Below are 21,893 nucleotides of genomic sequence, written 5' to 3'. Positions count from 1 at the left end.
ATTGGAACTCAAGCTGCCAGCGCTGCCATCGCAGCTGCGGCTTGCCTGCAGTCCGTCTGTCTTTTGTGTTTTTTGTTGTTTTTGTATGAATTGTAGTTTAATATGATGTAGTGTTCTATGTTATGTTTTGGGGGGGAGGGGGTGGGAGGGAACGGGAACTGTAACATTCTCTCTCCCGAACGGAGACGTGACCTTTGTTTCTGTGTCGTGTCTCCGTTCCCGTTGCGGCCTACCATCGGCCATGCACCTGGGACCACCTGGGGCTCTGGTTCGCTGAGCCCACGGCCCGGACTCACCACCTGCGGCGCTGGCTGCCTGCGGATGCTGCGGGAGCGGCTGCGACGCGTCTCCGGAGGCTCCGGCGCGGGCCGGGTGGATGTCGGAAGCCCGCAGGCCCCTGGATGGGGGCCGACATCAGGAGCTCCAGCAGCGGCAGAGGCAGCGTGTTCGCCCGCCCCGAATCGCGGGGCTTGGGTCGGCCCGCCGCGGACCTTTCACCGTCCGGCGCGGCCTGGAATAGGCCGCGGACCTTTCACCGCCCAGCGGGGGCTTCAATGTCGGGAGCCACGACCGCCCCGACGTGGTAACTCCAACAGCCTGACCTCGGGACAAGACGGCAGGGGAAGAGAAAAGACATTGTGGCCTTCCATCAGAGTGAAGAGGGACTGGAGGAGACTCACTGTGATGGATGTTTCTTTTGGTTTGGTGTTAGTTTGTGATTGTATGTGTTATTGCATTTTTATTGATTATTCTTATTGGTCTTATTGTTCAACTGCGGGTAATGTTTCATTTCACTACACATTTATGTGTATGTGACAAATAAACGACTATTGACTATTGACTATTGATATCACATTGCTCCTGACCTTATCCTGCATCTCCTTGTCGCTGATATTCTTTTTCGCCATCAACTCCTGTTTTTCTCGTCGTAGTTTATCTAGAGCTGCAGCTATTGGCGATAACTGTTCCCTAGATTCCTGCAAAAAAGAACAACCTTGCATCAAAGGTGTTTGTATTTAATACATAGTAGATGAAAATTTGGTACTAGACGTGTAATGTCACTAAACAAAACAACACAGTTCTGGAGTAACTCATTAAATGTACGAGTCCAAAATAAAACTAGTAACATTACACAAGGAACTGCAAATGCTGGGTTACAAAATAAGACACAGTGCATTTAGATCTTCAGAGTCTGACAAAGTTTCCCAACCCGAAACGTCACCTATTCATGTCCTCCAGAGATACTGCCTGACCCGCTGACTTACTCCAGCACTGTGTCCTTGTGTAAAGTCACTAGTTTTATTTTGGACTCCTTAATTTAATGAGGATCACTGCTTTTCTTAATTCCCATTGCGTGGCACGGTGGCACAGCGGTAGAGTTGCTGCCTTACAGCGAATGCAGCGCCGGAGACTCAGGTTCGATCCTGACTACGGGCACCGTCTGTACGGAGTCTGTACGTTCTCCCCGTGACCTGCGTGGGTTTTCTCCGAGATCTTCGGTTTCCTCCCACACTCCAAAGACGTGCAGGTATGTAGGTTAATTGGCTGGGCAAATGTAAAAATTGTCCCTAGGGTGTAGGATAGTGTTAATGTGCGGGGATCGCTGAGCGGCGCGGACCCGGTGGGCCGAAGGGCCTGTTTCCGCGCTGTATCTCTAAAATCTAAAAAAAAATCATACTCTGTGTCAAAGACTCTCGAGTATCTACTTATCTATTCCCCTCATGATCTTATACACCTCTAAGAAATACAGTCCTAGCCTGTAGAGAGTAACATTATCCTATACGCATCAGGGACAATTTACAATTTTACCAAGCCAATTAACCTACAAACCTGTACGTCTTTGGAGTGTGGGAGGAAACCGAAGCTCCTGCAGAAAACCCACGCAGGTCACGGGGAGAACGTACAAACTCCATACAGACAGCACCTGTAGCCAGGATCGAACTGGGGTTTCTGCTGTAGGGCAGCAACTCTACTGCTGCGCCACCGTGCCGCCCATGTTAGATCGCAGAGTAGCTATAGGAAAGCCAGAGAAAATAACAGGACTGATAATGCCATACTTGTAAATCTCTTTGTAGCGACTGAATCTCAGTGGAATATTCCACACTCTGCTCCTCCAGCTGTTGGCGTCGCTGCATATTGCTGGCGATTTGGATCATCTCAGTTCGGATCTCATTGACGATGCTCTTCAGCGTCTGGATCTGGTCCTGCTGATCTTGAATCATTTTCCTCTTCAGTTCCATTTTATTGGAAACTGCAATAGAAAACGTACATGCCTGCGATCGTTTCTCAAAGCTCTGGGAACGCATCGAGCCATGTTCTGGCCATAGTTTAGCGATGGAACGAATGTCACTCTGCTCTTTTCCCCCTCTTTCATACACTCATCTCCCATCCTCGAATCCCTAATTTCCTTTATTACCCCACTCTTTCCTCTCCCCTGTATCCTTCCACCTATATCGCTCCCTCTGACTTTACATTTTATTCCTTCACTTCTCTCCTTATCTGACGCCTCTGTCACATCCTCCACCCATCTGCCAATCAACCCCCCCCCCCCTCATCTATATCCACCTATCACTTGCCAGGCTTTTGTCCCAACCTCTCTTTTCCAGCTTTCCCCCTGACATTACAATCAGTCTGAAGAAAGGTCTTGACCCGAAACACGGCCTGTCTATTCTCTACAGATGCTGCCTGATCCCTGAGTAACACCTATTCTTTGTTTTGCCCAGCATCCTCGTTTCCAACATCTGCAGTTCCTTCTATTTGCTTATTTGACCGTCTCATCTTTTAGTCCGGTACCAACTTCAATGTTATCAATTGAGCAATTCTGGTGTATTTTCACAGCATCTTCTTGCTGTAAAACACCTTAAGGTGTTCAACAGAGCAAAGGCAAACAGAAATGGGCCCCAACACACATAAGGACCCATTGTTAAGCTTGGTCCGAGAGAAAAGATTAATGGAGCAAGTTTGAAGATGGCAGAGAAGTAGCTGAGCAAAGAGTTTAATGGCTTGCGTAGTTTATTTTAGTTTAGAGATACAGCGCGGAAACAGGCCCTTCGGCCCACCAAGTCTGCACCGTGGGCTATCCCTGCACATTAACACTGTCCTACACACACTAGGGAGAATTTACACTTATACCAAAGCCAATTAGCCTACAAACCTGTACGCCTTTGGAGTGTGGGAGGAAACCGAAGATCTCGGAGGAAACCCACGTGGTGATGGGGAGAAGGTACAAACTCTGTACAGAAAAGCACCCATGGTCGGAATCGAACCCAGGTCTCTGGCGCTGCAAGGCAGCAACTCTACCGCTGCACCACTGTTTCCACTATGCATGTAAGTGAAGGTTATCAAGATTGGAATAAATAAATTTAAAGATGAATGAAGAATTGGAGAATCTCAGAGATCTTTGGCTTTTAGGCCTGGCAAGGTTAGAAAGATAGGCTGGTGTGAGGCGATTAAGGAATTTGGAAACAAGGGTGGGATTTCTAAAATTAGAGTGTTATCTGACTGGATGCCAGTGAAGCAATGGACTGGAAAGATTACCTGACCTATCAAACGTTGTTCCATACAGCCATGGTGCAAGTTATACATTCAATGACCAGTGTTACCCTCACCCCTACCAGCCACCCATGAAATTCCTGTGGGAGAGAACGATCTCCAAGCTAATGTAAAGGAATTCACACTGGGGAAATTCTTCCTTCAGCCCTCATAGGTAATTAAAGCAGTTCCAGAAAACACAGTTAATGGGAACACAAAAGTTCTAGGCATTTGAATTAGAAATGGAAGCAATGCATTCAAGCCTGTAAAGGCAGCACAAAAATATCAATACAATCCCATTTTTGAATAATGTCCAACAGAACCCGTTAAGGCAAACTCCAATTAGCTGTATGCTTGCATGCTTTGGTGAAAATTCAACCTCCAGGACAATAGAGACCAATAGACACAAAATGCTGGAGTAACTCAGCGGGACAGGCAGCATCACTGGAGAGAAGGAATGGGTGACGTTTCGGGTCGAGACCCTTCTCCCCAGAGATGCTGCCTGTCCCGCTGAGTTACTTCAGCATTTTGTGCCTACCTACGATTTAAACTGGCATCTGCAGTTCTTTCCTACACAATGGATGGTGAATGTTCCTTTTAGAATTTAACTGAATTTGTTCTCAACATCAAAAGGTTCAATAAGGTTCTCATTTTGGTCATAGGCTTTCTGAGATCCCCTCTTACAAGCTGCAAATACAATAGACTCCCTGCCCCCTTTACAGAGTCTGTGTTACACAGCATGGAAACAGACACTTCAACCCAACTCGTTCACCCGAACCAATGTGCCTTTCTGAACTAGCCCCATCTGCCTACATTTGGTCCATATCCCTCTATTTTGGTCCATATGAATTTGGTTCATATCCCTCTATTTTGGTCCATATGAATTTGGTCCATATCCCTCTATTTTTTTCCAACACATGAATCTGTCCAAATACCTTTCAAATATAATTATGCCAGAGGAATTTTTAACTTCCTCTCGCTGTTTGTTCCACATGCCTTACAGTGGTGTGGCGGTAGAGCTACTGCCTTACAGCGCTAGAGACCCAGGTTCGATCCTGACTACGGGCACTTATCTGTACGGAGTTTGTACAGAGTTTTCTCCGAGATCTTCAGTTTCCGCCCACACTCCAAAGATGAACAGTTTGTAGATTAATTGGATTGGTGGATATGTAAAATCATCCCCAGTGTGTGTAGGGTAGTATTAATGTGCGGGGATCGCTGATCGGTGCGGACTCGGTGGGCCAAAGGGCCTGTTTCCGCACTGTATCTCTAAACTAAACTAAAATACCAACCACCCACTGTGTGGAAAGTTTGGTCCTTCGGTCGGTCCCCATCAAATCTTTCCCCTCTCACCTTTCTCGTCCATAGGTTCGCATCTCCAAAAGGCATTTCACGCGTATGCAGAGGAGGAAGAAATGGGTTACGTGGACAGTGTAAGATAGCATGTGTGATAATGGGAGGCTGAGATCAAGTATAAACTAAGTGATGGGCTCCAAGACCTGAAACACGAGTTAGGCAGATCATTAATACCAAAGGTCAACGTTACTGATTGAGCAACTAACTCTCCATTGTGAGGCAGCGAGCAGATTAATTTCCAGAACCAGAATTTTTATTAATTGGCTTTCAATATCTAATATTAATACTAATACTAATAAAAACAAAACCATACCCGTTATCTCTAGATGCAAAGGGCTGGAGTAACTCAGTGCGTCAGGATGTGTAGGAAAGAATTGCAGATGCTGGTTTAAATATGACACAAAATGCTGGAGAAACTCAGCGGGACAGGCAGCATCTTTGGAGAGAAGGAATGGGTGACGTTTCGGGTCGAGACCCTTTTTCAGACTGATCACACTGATCAGTCTGACCAGAGATGCTGCCTGTGCCGCTGAGTTACATCTTTAGTGTAAACCAGCATCTGCGGTTCCTTCCTACACAGTAATGAGGCGGAGCGGCTTGATATATGATTGATCCAGGGGATCCTAAGTACTTGTGCATCCAAAATTCTCCTTTCTCCTCCTCACCTGTCTCCGCTTGAAGCGACGTTTCTTGCTTCTCTAGATTGACTTGCTGCATTGTTCGGTTCATGTTTACCCCTTGGAGCTTGGCAACCTGCTGGGCAATTTTGCGTTCAACATCTCGCAGTTCTGCCTAATAGAACAGAAAGCACGTTCGTCAGTCAGAAACATTTGTGATGGGATGTTGCAGGAGGAGACCCTAATTCAAGTCGAAATGCTTTCAAAGAGTCTTCCATTTATTCTCTCTCCTGCTTCTATCACACAGCCTACATATCTTTTCCCTTTCAAATACATACAATATACCGTTGAAAACGACCATTGAATCCAATGCCATCTTCATTAAAGGCATGTAAAGATAGTGGTGGAGTAACGCAGTAGGTCAGGCAGCATTTTTGGAGAACATGAACACATCATCTGTCCATGTTCTCTAGAGAGAGATGCTGCCTGACCCACTGAATTAAACCAGCACGGTATCATTTTTGGAAACCAGAACCTGCAGCTCCTTATTTCTTCATTAAATGCAAGGTTCTCTTGATCATAATATGCTGTTTGGTACACACCAACCAAGCCATTTTTGAGAAAGGGTATTCCCATCCATGTTTACAAAATTGAAAAACAATCACCAGTTTAAAAAAAATAAAAAGCCAGTTACCCATTTTAGTTTCCAGATGGAGACTCAAGGAACTGCAGATGTTGGAATCTTGAACAAAACACAAAATGCTGGGGGAACTCTGCAGGTCCGGCATTATCTGTGGAGGGAATCGACAGACATGTTTCGGGTTGGGACCCTTCTTCAGACTCTGGATTCTGAAGAAGGGTCATGACCCAAAATGTCTTCTGTCCATCCCATCCACAGATGCTGCCCGACCCACTGAGTTCCTCCAGCATTTTGCATTTGGTTTAGTTTTCAAAATATTGCTCCTTAACATGGAACTAACAAAAAAAAAAACAGCATGAATTTCAATCAGGCAACAATTTAATGTCCCCTGCTTTACTCCACCTTAAAGTTAACCAGTTAATTTATGTTAACAATTCGATGCAGGATTACATCAAAACACTCACGTTACAGTTTAAATTACATAAGGAAAATTAATCTCAGTGCAAACTTTTTTTAAAAAATGTTGAAAATGATTAAGTTGGAAGAGTTTTTTTTTAGCATATCTGTGTAAGGGAGAAATTTGTAAAGAGATACCATAATTAAACAAAAGGTCGCAGCAGGTTAATCTTATATGGGGATCTGGCTCCCTCCCATGGCCATACTTGGTAAGCGCAAGTTCATCAGAAGATCTCTCAGAATTAGGGAGTATGCGATTCGGAAAGTGCTAAGATAAATTATGTTTCTTTTCACAGTTCGACATTTTAAAGATTTACAGATAGCCTTCATTTTTAAGGAAACCTCAATTTTTAAGGAAACTTTAATTTCTTCATTTACTCTGCAGCCAAAACTGCTCTCCTTCTGAAAAGTGGTACCTAGAAGAGACTGCCTGACTGGGTGGAGGCCATTACTCTCACAATGTTTCAGTCTGGACAAGCACTTGAACTGCCGACATAGAAGGAAGGCAAGGACCAAGTGCTTGTAAATGACCTTACCATACACATGACGGGCCAAGGATTTCTGTACTGTATATGACTCTAATAATGACATTAGACCAAACACGATGAATTGAATGAGCAACTAGCATGTTCTGAGAAGGGAAAGTGGAGGGGCATAAAGATTTTGGACACAAATTCTAATACCTTATTATGACACAACAAACATACTCAGTACTCATGACAATAAACTAAACCAAACCTAGATAGGAAATCATGTTGGGCACAGACATCGAGGGCTGAAAGGCCTGTTCCTGTGCTGCACTTGTCATAGTTTAGTTTAGTATATCGTCGCGTGTAACAAGGTTCAGTGAAAAGCTTTGGCTGCGTGCTATCCAGTCAGCGGAAAGACAATACATACATCTGTAGATGTTGGCTGCACAGCTCCCAATAACAGTTTAAAGAACTTTGGGATGGAAATGGATGTAGAGTTGAAGGAAGGTCGAGGTCCTCGACAACATAAAGCTGGAGAATGGCACAGGCGTGGCATACGGTGCGATCACAAAAACTCTCGTGTGGTCTGAATTTCAGAACAATTAGGGAAGCAATAACTGCCATTGACCCCATGGGTGGAAAATACTTAATGTGTAGGAAGGAACTGCAGATGCTGGTTTAAATTGAAGACAGACACAAAATGCTGGAGTAACTCAGTGGGACAGGCAGCATCTCTGGAGAGAAGGGATGGGTGATGTATCGGATCGAGACCCTTCTTCAGACCGATCACACAGATCAGTCTGAAGAAGGGTCTCAACCCAAAACATCACCCATTCCTTCTCTCCAGAGATACTGCCTGTCCTGCTGAGTTATTCCAGCATTTTGTGTCTGTCTTCGGTGGAAAATACTTGATGGGCAACATCGGTTTGAGAATGGGACTGGAAAAAAGAGCACTGGAATAGGAGGTGACTGTGCAAATTATTGCAAATGTAATCTCAAGAAAACAATGCTTTTTAACTTAGTGCTAGTCACCAAGAAATAAACATTTTCATTGTGAAAGCCCAGAAATAAGTCAACCAATAAAGAAAATTAAAAGGCGACATAATTAAAGCTTTGCATTTATGCTAGAACAACTGAAATCAAATCAGCTTGTGGACTCCACTTGGAAATAAGTGCAACGGCTAGAGGGGGCGTGTCAGAAAGGGACTGAGGAGATGGACCTGACTTGAAACATATTGTGCTTCGCATATGCTGCCTGGTCTGCTGCTCACTTCCAGCATGTTCACCTTTTGTAAATAGAACACAAAATGCCGGAGTAACTCAGCAGGTCCAGCAGCTTCCATGGAGGAAATGCATAAAGGAGGTGGCCATGTCTGAAAAAGGGTCCTGACCAAATACGTTGCCTGACCATGCCCTCCAGAGATGCTGTTTGTTTTGCAGTCACTCCAGCACTTCATGTTCAACGCAACAGGGGTGGCAAGGTGGTGCAGCGGTAAAGTTGCTGCCGTACAACGCCAGAGACCTGGGTTCGATCCTGACTACGGGCTCTGTATGGAATTTGTACGTTCATTCCATGACCATGTGGGTTTTCTCTGGGTGCTCCGGTTTCTTCCCACACTCCAAAGATGTACAGGTATGTAGGTTAATTGGCTCTGGTGAAATTGTAAATTGTCCCTAGTGTGTAGGTTAGTGTTAGTGTGCAGGGATCGCTGGTCAGTGCGGTCTCGGTGGGCCGAAGGGCATGTTTCCGTGTTGTACCTTTAAACTAAACTAAGCAAGATTCCAACATCTGCTGTTCCTCAGGCCTACATTCCACTTTTTTGAACACAGCCTGCCCATTGTTACCTGGTATCGCTCCATAAGTGATATGTCCTGCAGACATAACTTTGCTGAGCGCTCCTGCGATATGAAGCAAGCCAGCTGCGTCTCCACTTCATCCATATCGCTTTTCAGGCGTTGAATATCACGATTGATGCTCTGCAGTTTATTTCGCAATTCAGGCAAATCCTTTTCTTTAAGTTCAACCACAGTTCCTCTACAGGTTAAATAAAAAGCTTCATAAGAATTAAACAGAAAATCACCAGCAAAAAAGTGTAGACTGGCTAAGTGAGCAGGAACAGTTGTTTAACCTTAAATAAAGGCATGATGTATTTTGTGGGAGGTTGAGATTTCATCTAGGTGGCGCAGCGGTAGAGTTGCTGCCTTACAGTGCCAGGGATCCGGGTTCCAACCTGACTATGGGTGCTGTCTGTACGGAGTTTGTATCTTCTCCCTGTGAACATGTGGGTTTTCTCTGGGTGCACTGGTTTCCTTCCACACACCAAAGACGTACAGGTTTGTAGGTTAATTGACCAGTAAAATTGGTCCTAGTGTGTAGGATAGTGTTAGTGTACGGGGTGGTCACTGGTCGACGCAAGCTCGCTGGGCCGAATGGCCCCTCACCACGCTGTACCTCTGAAGTCGAAAGCTGTTCCATTTAAGTTTAACAGGCTCGCTTTTCATATGGCAGAACTCACTGATGCAAACTTTACTTCTGAAAGAATCGCTCGTATCTAGGACGAATTTCGTTAGAATGATGTACCTTCTTTCTAGATTCAGTTGGCCCCCAAAAAATAAAATTGGGACTTAACAAATGTAATTATGAGGAAAGAATGTGCAAACTGAGAAACTCCCTTGATTTGCAGAGGACTGCAGTCAAACATGCAAAAAAAGCACTGAACCCTGAGCTCTGGGATCTTCAAGACCAAGTCTACCTTCCCGATCAGGTTAATAACAGCCCTGTTATATCTCCTCAGGCGGTTCAGTATGAAAGATTGGCCTTGTCCTACAACATATATTTTGCTATATTCATACACTATACGTCCAAATTGTTTTATTGTTCAATCCTGGTGGATGAAGGAAGTAGATACAATTAAGACTTAAAGCACATTTGGACAGATATATGGATAAGATGGGTTTGGAAGGATCTCTAGGCAAATGGGACTAGGCCATTGCACCAACTCAGACAGCATGAACAAGGTGGGCTGAAGGGCCTGTTTCCATGCTCTAGAGCTCCATGACTGAAGGAATATGATCTTTAAATTTAGTCATTTAATTCAGAAGTAAAATTAGAAAGCAGTTTCAGGTGCTTTAGGTTTGCTGGGAAAGGGTGCAAAGAATGGGAATGCCGAACACGGAGGAGGCAATAACAGACTAAATGGCACAAGTGATAGTGGTGGCAGTGCCAGCTGTGAGTAGGTGTGGAGGGACATGGAGGGGGGGGGGGGGGAAGAGACATTGCTGTGGGGGTAAGGGAGGCAGGACAGTGGGGGGAGAGAGACAGGATGGGAAGGGGGAGAGGGAACAGAACGGGGGGGGGGGGGGGAGGGAAGGGAGACGGGACAGGGTGGGGGAGGGAGACTGGACCATGGGGTGAGGGCAAAGGGAACAGGAGATGGGGCAGGGGGGAAGGCAGGCAGAGAGACAGGACGAGTGGGGATTTGAGAGGGAGATGGGATGGTGGGGTAGGGAGACGGGTTGGGGTGGGAAGGGGAAAAGACAGGGGGAAGGGTCTGGGACTTGGGGGGGAGGTTAAAATAAGTTTTAAAGAAGGTAATTGAAACAAGAAATTGAAATCAAATCTAATGGAAAATGAATCACCAGGCAATCGGGGAAAGAGGAGGAAGCTCCATTTTGTACCTGATTGGTTTGAGTCCCATCATGTCATCTCGCCGCCTTTCTTTCTTCTTCAGCTCCAGCTCCGCTGACTTCAATTTGTCGGGAACGAGGCGCAGTTTGGACTGCAGGTCGTCGATAATGTCCTGCAAATCAGCCTCGGAGGGAAAAATGCGCTGGCACACTGGGCAGCAGGGCTCGTTGTCCTCAGTCAGCTGGCTAATGAACTGACTGTACACGGCCGTCGCTCCGGAAAGCATGGCTACAACACAGGGGGAAGCCGCAATGAGACTGTTCCCTCCGCAACCCTCTGGTCCACTCGTCCCTTCCCACCATAACCACCCACTCCCCAGGTATTTTCCCCATACAACCGCAGGAGATGCAACACCTGTCCATCGACTCCATCCAAGGATCCCACCGGTCTGTGCAGGCGAGGCTGAGGGGTTCTCCATTCCCTTTGATGTCTCATTTTCACACCTTACTCTTCCTTATCTTTGTGTCTCCCACTCCTCTGACTCTGTCTGAAGAGTCCAGAACAAGGGGTCGCAGTTTAAGGATAAGGGGGAAGTCTTTTAGGACCGAGATGAGAAAGATTTTTTTCACACAGAGTGGTGAATCTGTGGAATTCTCTGCCACAGAAGGTAATTGAGGCCAGTTCATTGGCTATATTTAAGAGGGAGTTAGGTGTGGCCCTTGTGGCTAAAGGGATCAGGGGGTATGGAGAGAAGGCAGGTACGGGATACTGAGTTGGATGATCAGCCATGATCATATTGAATGGCGGTGCAGGCTCGAAGGGCTGAATGGCCTACTCCTGCACCTATTTTCTATGTTTCTATGTAAGAAGGGTCTTGACCCAATACATCACCCATTCCTACTATCCAGAGATGCTGCCTGTCCCACTGATTTACTCCAGCATTTCGTGTCTATCATCAATGAGGGCGCTGGGTATACGGAACAAGCTGCCACAGGAGGTAGTCGAGGCAGATACACAGTGCGGCACAGCAGTAGAGTTGCTGCCTTACAGCGCTGGAGATCCGGGTTCAATCCTGACTATGGGTGCTGACTGCATGGAGTTTGTACATTCTCCCCGTGACCGCGTGGATTTTCTCCGGGAGCTCCGGTTTCCTCCCACATTCCGAAGCCATACAGGTTTGTAGGTCAATTGGCTTCAGTAAAGATTCCCCTCCAAAATTGGCCCTTGTGTGTGTGTAGGATAGTGTCAGTGTAAGAGGTTACCGCTGGTCGGCACGGACTCCATGGGCCGAAGGGCCTGTTTCTGCACGGCATCTCTAAAATAAACTAAACAACATTTAAAAGACACTTGGACAGGTACCGTGATAGGAAAGGTTTGGTGGGATATGGGCCAAAGTAGGCAAATAGATGAGCATCCTGATCAGAGTTGGTCTGGTGGATCTGTTTCGGTCATGTATGACGATGAAATAAATTCAATTGTTTCTGGCAAAGATGTTGAACGCAGGGTTGCACAGCTTGTCAGATTTGTTTTAAAAAGAGATACCGCACAGAAACAGGCCTTTCGGCCCACCGAGTCCCCACCCCGAGTCCCCACCCCGAGTCCCCACCGAGTCCCCACCCCGAGTCCCCACCCTGAGTCCACCCCGAGTCCACCCCGACTATTGATCACCCGTTCACACTAGTTCTATGGTTTCCCACTCCCTCATCCACTCCTAACACACTTGGAGCATTTTTTTAAAAAAGAGGCCAATTAACCCTCAAGCCCGCACGTCTTTGCGGTGTGGGACCAAACCGGAAAACCCGGAGGAAAACTATGCGGTCGCAGGGAGATCGTGTAAATGCCACACTGACAGCACTCGTGGTCAGGACTGAACCCGGGTCTCTTGCGTCACGAAGCAGCAGCCCTATCAGCTGTGCCACTGACTCACTTTTGAGACACATTGTTGATTGATCAGCATTCTCTGCATGTGTTTCTGCCCAGCAGTTTTTGGGCATCAACCATCCAACAAACATGGGACAAAAAGCAAATGGTGAAACACATTCATAATTCAAAATAATTTCTGTGGCAGCAGAAATAACCAATTGAATAAATCTTGAACGTTAAAACTTGTGTTGGTAATTGATTATCAAGCTTTATCTGGGTCACCTACATCCATTGGAGAAGAAGTCTGCTCTCCCCTGGTCACACGAACAAAAGACTTGAAATCCACACTAATATCCTTCACTGCCCTTGAAATTTCCTAGTTATATCAATAACGACTTTGTTGTGGACTTCCCAACTAAGAACTGCTACAGAAGACGACAACTCAACTTAGAACATCAAGAATAATTAAGACTGGATAATAAATACCAGCCTTGTCTTGAGTAAATAAAAATGTTTGCTATTTATTTGTGCTTACATTTGAAATATCTTTTTGCTTTAATGGGGCATGATTCTCAATGTTTAGATGATGACAAAAAAGAAACAATATCTGCCCTTTGTGCCTAGAGCTTCATGTTTTTGTCTTTAGTCATTTCAATGTCTCCAAAGACACAAATTCAGTGCTCAAAAGCAATGATTGCAAGAAGACAGTGGAGAATTGCTGCATAGAGAATGTCAATGCTACTTATAGAGGCATCTGGCATTTTACATGTTTAGTTTAGTTTAGAGATATAGCGCAGAAACAGGCCCTTCGAGTCCACGCCGACCAGCGATCCCCGCACATTAACACTATCCTACACACACTAAGGCAATTTACACTTACATCAAGCCAATTAAACGACATGCTTGTAAGTCTTTGGAGTGTGGGAGGAAACCGAAGATCTCGGAGAAAACCCACACGGTCACGGGGAGAACTTACAAACTCCGTACAGACAGCACCCGTAGTCGGGATCGAACCCGGGTCTCCTGCGCTGCATTCGCTGTAAGGCAGCAACTCTACCGTTGCGCCACCGTGCCACCCATGTGTTAGATTTATGGGATTTTTGAATAACGTGCTGGTTTAATTAATAAGAAGATTTAATTCATTGAGATAAGTGCTGCTTTTCAGGAACATAATCCCCGTGTAAAACGCGAGGTGCCCGTGTAAAAAAGTTGAGTCAAGACTTGACTGAAAATGGGGCAATGGGAGAAAAATGCCAAGCCTTGTGAATCGTGTGGACGTTTGGACAACAGAGGGCGGCAAATGTTGCTGACAGAATGATAGGTGAGTTATGATGCAAGTATGGTCAAGCTTGCAAGCAGAACTAGAGGGAATGGCAAATGGGCTTACATCAGGATAGCACGGAGATGCAAAATAGTAAAAAGGTTTTTTTTTCTGGGAGCAAAACAAGAGAAAGCAGCTGAGATAAGATCATGGTTGCAGAGAATATAGTGGTGCATGAGGAACTGGATTAAGCTCTCTCAAAGGGAGTTGCAAATGACCCGACAATTTTTTTTAAACCAAGCCACAGGCGGTTGAGGAAACTGGGTAAAAGATTAGGAGTTGTGGGAGTCACAGTGGTGCAAAGCGCGGAACCAAAACCGTGGGGTTAAGGAGACCAAGAGAGAACTCAGTGATGTCCCACAACAATGCTGGAAGAGTCATTCACCGTAGATCAGTGGAGGGGAAAGAATGGAGGGCTTGGTAAGAAATGGAGGGTGGATATGCAAAGAAAGATTTGTAATTAAGATCCAATTGATGCAGTTGCAAAAGATTAGAAGGGACAGAGGCACATGAAGATGTTGGAGAAGTGGGAGGAGGGGGTCCGAGAGGAGGAAAACTTAATCTCTGCTGTGGCTAGCGAAAGCCGATGGTGAAAAATGTAATGCAAAGACGTGCAGGTTTGTAGATTAATTTATCTTCTGTAAATTGCCCCTAGTGTGCAGGATGACGAAGAACTAGTGTGTGGGTTATCGATGTTCGGCGTGGACTCGGTGGGCCAGTAGGCCATTTTCGATGCTGTATTTCTAAACTAAATTAAAACTAAATGGCTACGCCCCAACAAAATGGAAGTTCTCACCAGCGATAACTGAATTACACCCTCACCCATGATGACATTCCAGATACAGACACCAAGATCTTAAGATGCCACAAAAACAGTATCGATGACATTGCAATGAACCCACCTCTTTGCTTTGATGTCTTTTCGATATCATCCTGAAGTTTATACAGGTTGCTTTCAAAGTCCTGCTCTCCACATACATCAAAGAGCTTGTCTTCGAAGTTAGTGAGCTGTTGATCTTTTGTTCGCAGGTCAATGGTAATGTGATTCTTGTTTTGATCTGCTGAAGCCAAATCTTTACTGAAAGTTTCAGAGAAAAAGGAAAATTGAATATAAACATCCAATGGGAATAAACCCATGTGCTCAATGTGTACCTGATGAACCAATGCCACTAAGAGATCCAAGGTATCACAAAATGCTGGAGTAACTCAGCAGGTCAGGCAGCATCTCTGGAGAGAAGGAATGGGTGACGTTTCGGGTCAGTCTGAAGAAGGATCTCGACCCGAAACATCACCCATTCCTTCTCTCCTGAGTTGCTGCCTGACCTGCTGAGTTACTCCAGCATTTTGTGATACCTTCGATTTGTATCAGCATCTGCAGTTATTTTCCTCCACTAAAAGATCCCAGCATTAAATTAATTTCTAAGACATCAGGAACAATCTTTAATCAGACTTCAATGTTAAATGTTGTGCCCTTTATAGAAACATAGAAAATAGGTGCAGTAGTAGGCCATTTGGTCCTTCAAGCCAGCAATTCAATACGATTATAGCTGGTCATCCAAAATCAGTATCCCGTTCCTGCTTTCTCACCATATCCCTTATTCCGTTAGTCCTAAGAGCTATAACATCCAGCGAATTGGCCTCCACTGCATTTGTGGCAGAGAATTCCACAGATTCACAACTCCCTGGGTGAAAACGTTTTTCCACATCTCAGTCCTAAATGGCCTACCCCTTATTGTTAAACTGTGACCCCAGGTTCTGGACTCCCCCAACATCGGGAACATTTTCCTGCATCTAGTCTGTCCAATCACTTAAGAATTTTATGTCTCACCCAAGGCATTTCTTGGCCAGCTGAGTATTTCTAGCATTTTCCGTCTTTATTTTACGTCAATAAGCTTCCTCAGGTTTGCATTTGTTTTTTGTGTTAAAACCACCATTGTGCCAGGAAACCCAAAGACATGCTTCTTCTATCTTTAGGACTGACACTCAAAAGTCATCAAAGTGGCAAATTGCTCACCTTTCTCCCAAAATTCTGTGTTATCCCACTTTCCCATTCCCTGCACACTGGACACGATTTACAGAAGCCAATTAACCTACAAACCTGCACGTCTTTGGGAGGTGGGAGCAAATTAGAGCACCCAGAGGAAACACACTTGGTCACAGGGAGAATTTGCAAACCCCTGTCTCTGGTGCTGTGAGGCAGGTGCCCTTTCATAAAGTCATTGGAGATCCGGGTTCGATCCTGACTACGGGTGCTGTCTGTACAGAGTTTGTACATTCTCCCCGTGACCGCGTGGGTTTTCTCAGAGATCTTCAGTTTCCTCCCACACTCCAAAGACGTAGAGTTTGTAGGTTATTTATTCACAAAATGCTGGAGTAACTCAGCAGGTCAGGCAGCATCTCGGGAGAGAAGGAATATCACCCATTCCTTCTCTCCCGAGATGCTGCCTGATCTGCTGAGTTACTCCAGCATTTTGTGAATAAATCGATTTGTACCAGCATCTGCAGTTATTTTCTTATACTAGGTTGTAGGTTAATTGGTTTGGTAAATGTAAAAATTGTCCCTAGTTTGTACGTTAGTGTTAATATGCGGGGATCGCTGGTCCGCGCGGACCTGGTGGGCCGAAGGGCCTGTTTCTGCGCTGTATCTCTAAACTGAACTAAAATGACAATCATTTGTTCAGCTAACATCCCTTTGTTGGGGTGGCACAGTGGTACAGCTGGTAGAGCCTCTGTCTCACAAGCCAAGCCGGGTTCGATTCTGACCTCAGGAGCTGTGTTCGTAGTTTGCAGTTCACCCTGTATCTCTGTGGGTTTCATCCGGGTGCTCCGGTTTCCATCCACATCACAAAGATGTCTGGTTTATAGATGAATTGGCCTCTGTAAATTGCAGCTATCATGTAGGGAATAGAAAAGTGGGATGTCTAGTATGAACAGGTGATCAATGATCAGAGCGGACTCAGTGGGTTGAAGAGCTTGTTTCCTTGCTGGATCATCAAACTAAACAAAGTTCATCAAACGTCGCCCATTCCTTCTCTCCCAAGATGCTGCCTGACCTGCTGAGTTACTCCAGCATTTTGTGAATAAGTACCTTCAATATTGTACCAGCATCTGCAGTTATTTTCTTATACAGTGTATATATATTCTTAAACAAAATTAATCGCTCAGTATTCTTAAAATGCTAGGTGCCTAAAGATTCATTAGAACGAGAATGAAACTTGATGATTAAGAGGATGAAATTAATCTTCTGAAGTTTCTCCTTAACATTTTTCATAGGATTGAACCCAAATTTATTTGGATATCTTTTTTCAGTTGCCTCTATCCCAAAACAGGCTTGTGTCTTTATATTTCAATGAGTGACATCTAATACAGCATTTCATTTCCTTTACCTCACAAGCTTCAAAATTCAAAAGTTGATTGTGCACAACACTCCAGATTACAGGGGCTCCCAGGCTTACGTAATCGGTGACTAGTGTGAACCTCGCACTTGCACGTCATTCTTTAAGCCCACTGCAGAGAGTAGTGCGTTCGACAGAACGCACCATGGGAACTACACTCGTCCCCCTGCAGGACCTATACATCAGGAGGTGCAGATCCAGAGCAAGCAAGATTATGAGGGACCCCTGCCACCCCAGTAACGGACTGTTCCAGATGCTACGGTCAGGCAAACGCCTCCGCTGTCACGCTGTGAAAACGGAGAGGATGAGACGGAGTTTCTTCCCACAGGCCATCAGGACTGTCAACTTTTATAACTCCAGAGACTAAATTTTGTCTTTTCTGTATTAACTTTAATTTATATGCTGTAACTGTAAAAAAAAATTGTGCACAATCCGCAGGCATTGCCACTTTCATTTCACTGCACATCGTGTATGTGTATGTGACAAATAAACTTGGCTTGACTTGCTTTATTTCTGAGCTGCACGTCTCAGTAGCAGTGCGCTACAGCGCATGCGGCTGCAAACCAGTCAGCTGTTCTTGTGGATGCGCCCATGTTTCTCTGTGTAGTGCAGTGCAGTGACACTTCTATTTCCGACTTGTAACATCTGACTCACGCAAGAGTCCGCGGGACGTAACCCGCCTTCTGTAAGCTGGGGAGCATCTGTACATACACGCTAATTAGATAATGAACAAAGAGTAATCTGTGCATTGTGGATGGCTTGATTGTATTCATGTATAGTCTTATCTTTGGATAGACCCAAAGAGCTGGAGTAGCTCAGCGAGGCAGACCGCATCTCTGGACAGAAGGAATGGGTGACGTTTCAGGTCGAGACCCTTTTCTTTGACTGGATAACACACAAACAAAAGCTTTTCACTGTAGCTCGGTGCACATGACAATAATAAACCCAAGACACAAAAAGCTGGAGTAACTCAGCGGGACAGGCAGCATCTCTGGAGAGAAGGGATGGGTGACGTTTCGGGTCAAGACCCTTCTTCAGACCTAACCCTGAATGAAGGGTAAAGGCAGTGAAGTAAAATATTTGAGGACTGAGGAATGCAGAGTTGTAAATATGTAAAGCTTTAAATATAAAATTATGAAATGGAGACCTTAAGTGGATGACAAAACCCACATTTGATAGTAGCCAAGTTTTTTTTCTTGATTAGTACAGGTGTCAGGGGTTAGGGGGAGAAGGCAGGTGAATGGGGTTGAGAGGGGAAGAGAAATCAGCCATGGTTGAATGGTGGAGTAGACTTGATGGGCCGAATGACCTCATTCTTCTCCTATAACTTACGAACCACAGTCACTAACTTCAGAAGATAAAACCTAAATAAAGATAGAGTTAAAACCACATACAGCAAAACAAATTAAATGTTTAGTTTAGAAATAGGCCCTTCAATCCACTGAGTCCGCAACGACCAGCGATCCCTGCTTATTAACACTATCCTACACACACAAGTCAAGTCAAGTCAAATTTATTTGTCACATACACATACACGATGTGCAGTGAAATGAAAGTGGCAATGCCTGCGGGTTGTGCACAAAAAGAATTACAGTTACAGGGACAATTTACAATTTTACCAAGCCAATCAACTTCCAAACCTGTACATCTTTGGAGTGTGGGAGGAAGCTGGAGCACCCGGAGAAACCCACGCAGGTCAGAATGTAAACTCCGCACAGACAGCACCCATAGTCAGGATTGAACCCAGGTCTCTGGCGCATAAGGCAGCAACTCTACCGCTGCACCACCGTGCCATGTTAATTGATGGATTGAGCCAGTACAATAGACAAGAGACAATAGGTGCAGGAGTAGGCCATTCAGCCCTTCGAGCCAGCACCGCCATTCAATGCGATCATGGCTGATCACTCTCAATCAGTACCCCGTTCCTGCCTTCTCCCCATACCCCCTCACTCCGCTATCCTTAAGAGCTCTATCCAGCTCTCTCTTGAAAGCATCCAACGAACTGGCCTCCACTGCCTTCTGAGGCAGAGAATTCCACACCTTCACCACTCTCTGACTGAAAAAGTTCTTCCTCATCTCCGTTCTAAATGGCCTACCCCTTATTCTTAAACTGTGGCCCCTTGTTCTGGACTCCCCCAACATTGGGAACATGTTTCCTGCCTCTAATGTGTCCAATCCCCTAATTATCTTATATGTTTCAATAAGATCCCCCCTCATCCTTCTAAATTCCAGTGTATACAAGCCTAATTGCTCCAGCCTTTCAACATACGACAGTCCCGCCATTCCGGGAATTAACCTAGTGAACCTACGCTGCACGCCCTCAATAGCAAGAATATCCTTCCTCAAATTTGGAGACCAAAACTGCACACAGTACTCCAGGTGCGGTCTCACCAGGGCCCGGTACAACTGTAGAAGGACCTCTTTGCTCCTATACTCAACTCCTCTTGTTATGAAGGCCAACATTCCATTGGCTTTCTTCACTGCCTGCTGTACCTGCATGCTTCCTTTCAGTGACTGATGCACTAGGACACCCAGATCTCGTTGAACATCCCCTCTTCCTAACTTGACACCATTCAGATAATAATCTGCCTTTCTATTCTTACTTCCAAAGTGAATAACCTCACACTTATCTACATTAAACTGCATCTGCCATGTATCCGCCCACTCACACAACCTGTCCAAGTCACCCTGCAGCCTTATTGCATCTTCCTCACAATTCACACTACCCCCCAGCTTAGTATCATCTGCAAATTTGCTAATGGTACTTTTAATCCCTTCATCTAAGTCATTAATGTATATCGTAAATAGCTGGGGTCCCAGCACCGAACCTTGCGGTACGCCACTGGTCACTGCCTGCCATTCCGAAAGGGACCCATTTATCCCCACTCTTTGCTTTCTGTCTGTCAACCAATTTTCTAGCCATGTCAGTACCCTACCCCCAATACCATGTGCTCTAATTTTGCCCACTAATCTCCTATGTGGGACCTTGTCGAAGGCTTTCTGAAAGTCGAGGTACACCACATCCACTGACTCTCCCCTGTCAATTTTCCTGGTTACATCCTCAAAAAATTCCAGTAGATTTGTCAAGCATGATTTCCCCTTCGTAAATCCATGCTGACTCGGAATGATCCTGTTACTGCTATCCAAATGCTCAGCAATTTCGTCTTTTATAATTGACTCCAGCATCTTCCCCACCACTGATGTCAGACTAACTGGTCTATAATTACCCGTTTTCTCTCTCCCTCCTTTCTTAAAATGTGGGATAACATTTGCTATCCTCCAATCCACAGGAACTGATCCTGAATCTATAGAACATTGAAAAATGATCTCCAATGCTTCCACTATTTCTAGAGCCACCTCCTTAAGTACCCTGGGATGAAGACCATCAGGCCCTGGGGATTTATCAGCCTTCAGTCCCATCAGTCTACCCAAAACCATTTCCTGCCTAATGTGGATTTCCTTCAGTTCCTCCATCACCCTAGGTTCTCCGGCCTCTAGAACATTTGGGAGATCGTGTGTATCTTCCTCAGTGCGTCAAGGTCAAAAAATGAAGCATCAGTTACAATAGTGGGTGAAGAATATTGGTTACTGAGTACCATTAAATAACCGCTGGGCACATTTTGAACCTTGGTAACAAACATACATCATAAATATGATCCATTGAAAATAAAGGCAGTATTATTTCCATATAAACAATCTAACCTTTTAACGCCTTAATCAAGGGTCAAGAGTGTTTAATGGTCAAGTGTGCCAACAATGGAACAATAAAATTCTTATTTGCAGCAGCAAAACATGCTCAGAAACGCAATATGCAGAGATATGATTCAGTTAACTAATAACCATAATGCTAATAATTGTAATAGTGCAAAAAAAAAGCCCTTTAGTGCAGCCAAAGACATAGTCCATAGACGTCCAGTTGCTGAGGTTCGTTTTATGCAGTATTCAAGAGCCTGGTTGTTGTTGGGAAATGTTATACCTGAGATCGACAAAGTGCTGGAGTAACTCAGCGGGTCAGGCAGCATGGCTTTTATGTTCCTGCTCCTTCCTCCCCTCTAGGTAAGAAGAAAATGAGAGTTTGGCCAGAGTGGTGTGGGTCTTTGATGACACTGGCTACCTTTTCGAGGCAGCACCTCCTAAATATTCTATTGGATCTACTTTAATGCTGAGAACACAAAGTGCCAGCAGGTGGAGCCACTGGTCCACAAGTTCGTTGGCTGTTCAGTGCTGCCCCCAGCTGGCCTCCTTTGATTATACACACAAGGTGGCATAAAGATACAAGGCTGCAGTCTCTGGCCATGTCCTTAGAATAGTCAGTGCTGACTTCACACGGCTTCTCCCTGTTGTGCAGCCCACATCCTACATGTTTAAGTCTTCGACACGCCAGGCCAATTTTTGAAAAGACACAAGAGAATGCAGATGCGGGAAAATGAAGCAACAATCTACTGGAGGACCTCAGAGGTCAGGACCCTTCACTTGGACTGAAAAAGTAGAGAGCAGATAGCAAGTGTAAAGAGATCCTCTGACACACACCTGTTCTTTCAAAACGCACATCCTCAGCTGCCTATCATCCAACTTTGTTCCCCTCCACTCCATCTGTCTGTCCAATACCCAAATAC

The 21,893-nt window shown here is 45.2% G+C and overlaps 1 protein-coding gene across 1 annotated transcript in view; it reads right to left on the bottom strand.

Moving 5' to 3' along the window:
- Window positions 1-21,893, bottom strand: part of rad50 (RAD50 homolog, double strand break repair protein) — a 113,333-nt gene that overhangs the window by 34,121 nt on the left and 57,319 nt on the right. The window contains exons 13-18 of the mRNA XM_078411191.1: window positions 14,785-14,960; window positions 10,749-10,986; window positions 8,916-9,105; window positions 5,553-5,679; window positions 2,058-2,251; window positions 867-977 (exon numbers count right to left, since the gene is read on the bottom strand). Coding sequence (XP_078267317.1) covers window positions 867-977; window positions 2,058-2,251; window positions 5,553-5,679; window positions 8,916-9,105; window positions 10,749-10,986; window positions 14,785-14,960 — 1,036 coding nt within the window. The remainder of the gene's footprint in view (window positions 1-866; window positions 978-2,057; window positions 2,252-5,552; window positions 5,680-8,915; window positions 9,106-10,748; window positions 10,987-14,784; window positions 14,961-21,893) is intronic.

This window comes from Rhinoraja longicauda, chromosome 14 (genome assembly GCF_053455715.1).
Source record: "Rhinoraja longicauda isolate Sanriku21f chromosome 14, sRhiLon1.1, whole genome shotgun sequence".
NCBI lineage: Eukaryota > Metazoa > Chordata > Chondrichthyes > Rajiformes > Arhynchobatidae > Rhinoraja > Rhinoraja longicauda.
This window is presented reverse-complemented; position numbering and strand designations above follow the sequence as displayed.